Source organism: Corylus avellana, chromosome ca2 (genome assembly GCF_901000735.1).
Source record: "Corylus avellana chromosome ca2, CavTom2PMs-1.0".
NCBI lineage: Eukaryota > Viridiplantae > Streptophyta > Magnoliopsida > Fagales > Betulaceae > Corylus > Corylus avellana.
In genome coordinates, this window is record NC_081542.1 from 39,281,387 (window position 1) to 39,284,152 (window position 2,766).

The window sequence follows — 2,766 nt, forward strand, 5'->3', positions numbered from 1 at the left end:
AATCTACTATTTCTTTAAAACCAAGAGGATCCTAATATGCATTAGCAATATTCCTAGTGAAAGACAGATTTTTAGGTAGATCAACAGTGGCCAATATCCTAGGCTGTTGTTGTATGGCAGCAACAATGTAGCATTAAGACCAGGGACAACTTTTTACCATGTGGAAGATACATTCTGTCCAATATTTGCTTTCCATGGAATCCTAGTATCAGAATCTCTTCACAATGTGAAGACTCTGTAAGATTTGTTGAAACAGTCCAAATTCCTAGGCAACTTTTACGGGCAGTAGTGTTAGTAGGAGAAACAAGAGATGCTGTTAATCACCTCAAAAGTCAAACATATGATCAATGATTGTAGCAATGATTGTAGGTTTGACCATTATTCCTTCCACATCTTTCATCTCCAAAGCTTACTATTTGGGGATTCTGCGTTGAAGCAGAAACATCAGGAATCTTCTATATATACCCCTTTCTTCTTGAATGATTGTAGTGTGACTGAATCCCTTTTTGTGTTCTAAAATCTCATCAGAAACGTACAACTATCAATTAAACAGGTTGGAAAAAGAATTAATTAATGGCTTTGACAGCTGCAAGAGCATTTATCTTCCTGGTGCTGCTGGCGATACGGGCTTGCCAAGCCACCAGCCGAACGTTGCATGAAGCCTCCATGTCAGAGAGACATGAAAAATGGATGGCTTATTATGGCCGAGCTTACAAGAACAATGCAGAGAAGGAAATGCGTTTGAAGCTTTTCAAGCAAAATGTGGACTTCATTGAGTCTTTCAACAGTGCTGGGAATCGGCCGTATAAGCTGCGCATCAATGAGTTTGCAGATCAAACTAATGAAGAATTCCGGGCCTCTCGCAATGGATATAAGAGGTCCTCCTATTCTAGGCCATCTGCAATGACACCATTCAGGTATGAGAACATGACTGGAGTGCCAGCTAGAGTTGATTGGAGACAGTATGGAGCTGTTACTCCTGTTAAGGACCAGGGCGAATGTGGTAAGGCAAAGATACTCCATATCCTTATAATATTGTATAGATTGGTATCAGAGCAAAAAATTCTCCGCTTTTGTCTTGTTTTATCTGCTAATCAGTTGACTGATGTGTTCATGATCACAAAAGCACATCCACTTAAACATTTTCGTATCTTGTGTACACTACCACCTTGAGTTTGAGGGATGTTTGTTGTTCTTATTGTATACAATAATGATGAATAATATGGAAATGAAAAGAAAAAGATAGAGAAAATCGAGACACAGATTTACGTGGTTCGATAATGTGCCTATTTTCACAGGAGAGTACAACTATATTTCACTATTCTTTGATTTAGGGTTACAACATAATATACTTATAGGAAAATCTTAATTGTACGGATGTATTTTGAAAAACCCCAAAATACCCCGTACCGTACTTCTGCGCTTCGACAACTAGTCAACCATACTAATAGTTCAGTGCCTGAGAGAATATGAGCCACTTATTCTAACATTTAAAATTTGATTATATATGTAATATTCTCCTCATTCCTCAAGCTTCTATTCTCTAGTTATTTTAACAATGAGCATGAATATTTGTAGGATGCTGTTGGGCATTTTCAGCGGTTGCAGCCATCGAAGGAATCACCCAAATCCAAAAGAAAAAGTTGGTATCTCTTTCCGAGCAAGAATTAGTTGATTGTGACACCAGCGGGGAAGACCTAGGCTGTGAAGGTGGTCTAATGGACAATGCCTTCAAATTTATCATCCACAACAAAGGCCTTACAACTGAAGACAAGTATCCCTACAAGGGATCAGACGGAAATTGCAGCAAGAGCGAGACAGCATCCTCTGCGGCCAAGATCACAGGATATGAAGATGTGACTGCCAATAGCGAGAAGGCACTGAAAATGGCGGTCGCCAACCAGCCGGTTTCTGTTGCCATTGATGCCGGCGGCTACCCCTTCCAGTTTTACTCCAAGGGGGTCTTCACAGGAGATTGTGGAAAAGATTTGGACCACGGCGTCACTGCAGTTGGTTATGGGAAATCAGATGGGAAGAAGTATTGGTTGGTGAAGAATTCATGGGGAACCAGTTGGGGCGAAGATGGATACATAAGAATGGAAAGAGATGTTGATGCTAAGGAAGGTCTATGTGGCATCGCCATGGAATCTTCCTTTCCCACTGCTTGAGTTGTAGAGTCGAAGGGTGAATAAACCATTTATCTTTCATTTAATTTCGCTGCATGAGCATGTTTTGCTATTTCTCCATGTTTATGTAAGTGGGATGTCATGTAAATGCTTGCACATCGGTTAGTACTTGTGCAACGCTTTCTTTTCCTTTCGTTGGTCGGGAGTAGGGTTGTAATCGAGCCGATTATTAAATGTTCAAGTTTTGTTCGTTAGGTTTTATTTCGAACACATGCAAGCCGAATTGGATAATTTGTTCGAGCTTTGATTCATTTATTTTTTGAGCAAACTCCAATTTATTCATGAGTTGCTCAGTTAATTTAATTATTAATTCCTTATATAAAGTACATCAATGATGAGTATGTATATAAATTCATTATGCACACACACATATTAATATCAAGACTCACAATAACAATAATTCAAAATATATCTATTATATTCAGAAGATAGTTTATCCTTAAGATGTTCTAATTACGTAACTAAAAGTAATGCTATAAAAATAATAAAAATGAAGTTACACGAGCTTATACGAGTATAGTTCGTTTAATAATTGAGACTAATTTTATGTTCACGATTGACTCATGTATTAAATATGAAC

General features: G+C 38.3%; 1 protein-coding gene across 1 annotated transcript; it reads left to right on the top strand.

Annotated features, from left to right (window-relative positions):
• The first annotated feature begins 488 nt into the window (after window positions 1-488).
• Window positions 489-2,419, top strand: LOC132172300 (senescence-specific cysteine protease SAG39-like). The gene is made up of 2 exons (XM_059583775.1): window positions 489-1,003; window positions 1,579-2,419. The coding sequence occupies exons 1-2, from the start codon at window positions 574-576 to the stop codon at window positions 2,166-2,168; spliced, it is 1,020 nt and encodes a 339-aa protein (XP_059439758.1). The 5' UTR covers window positions 489-573; the 3' UTR covers window positions 2,169-2,419.
• Window positions 2,420-2,766: the final 347 nt, after the last annotated feature.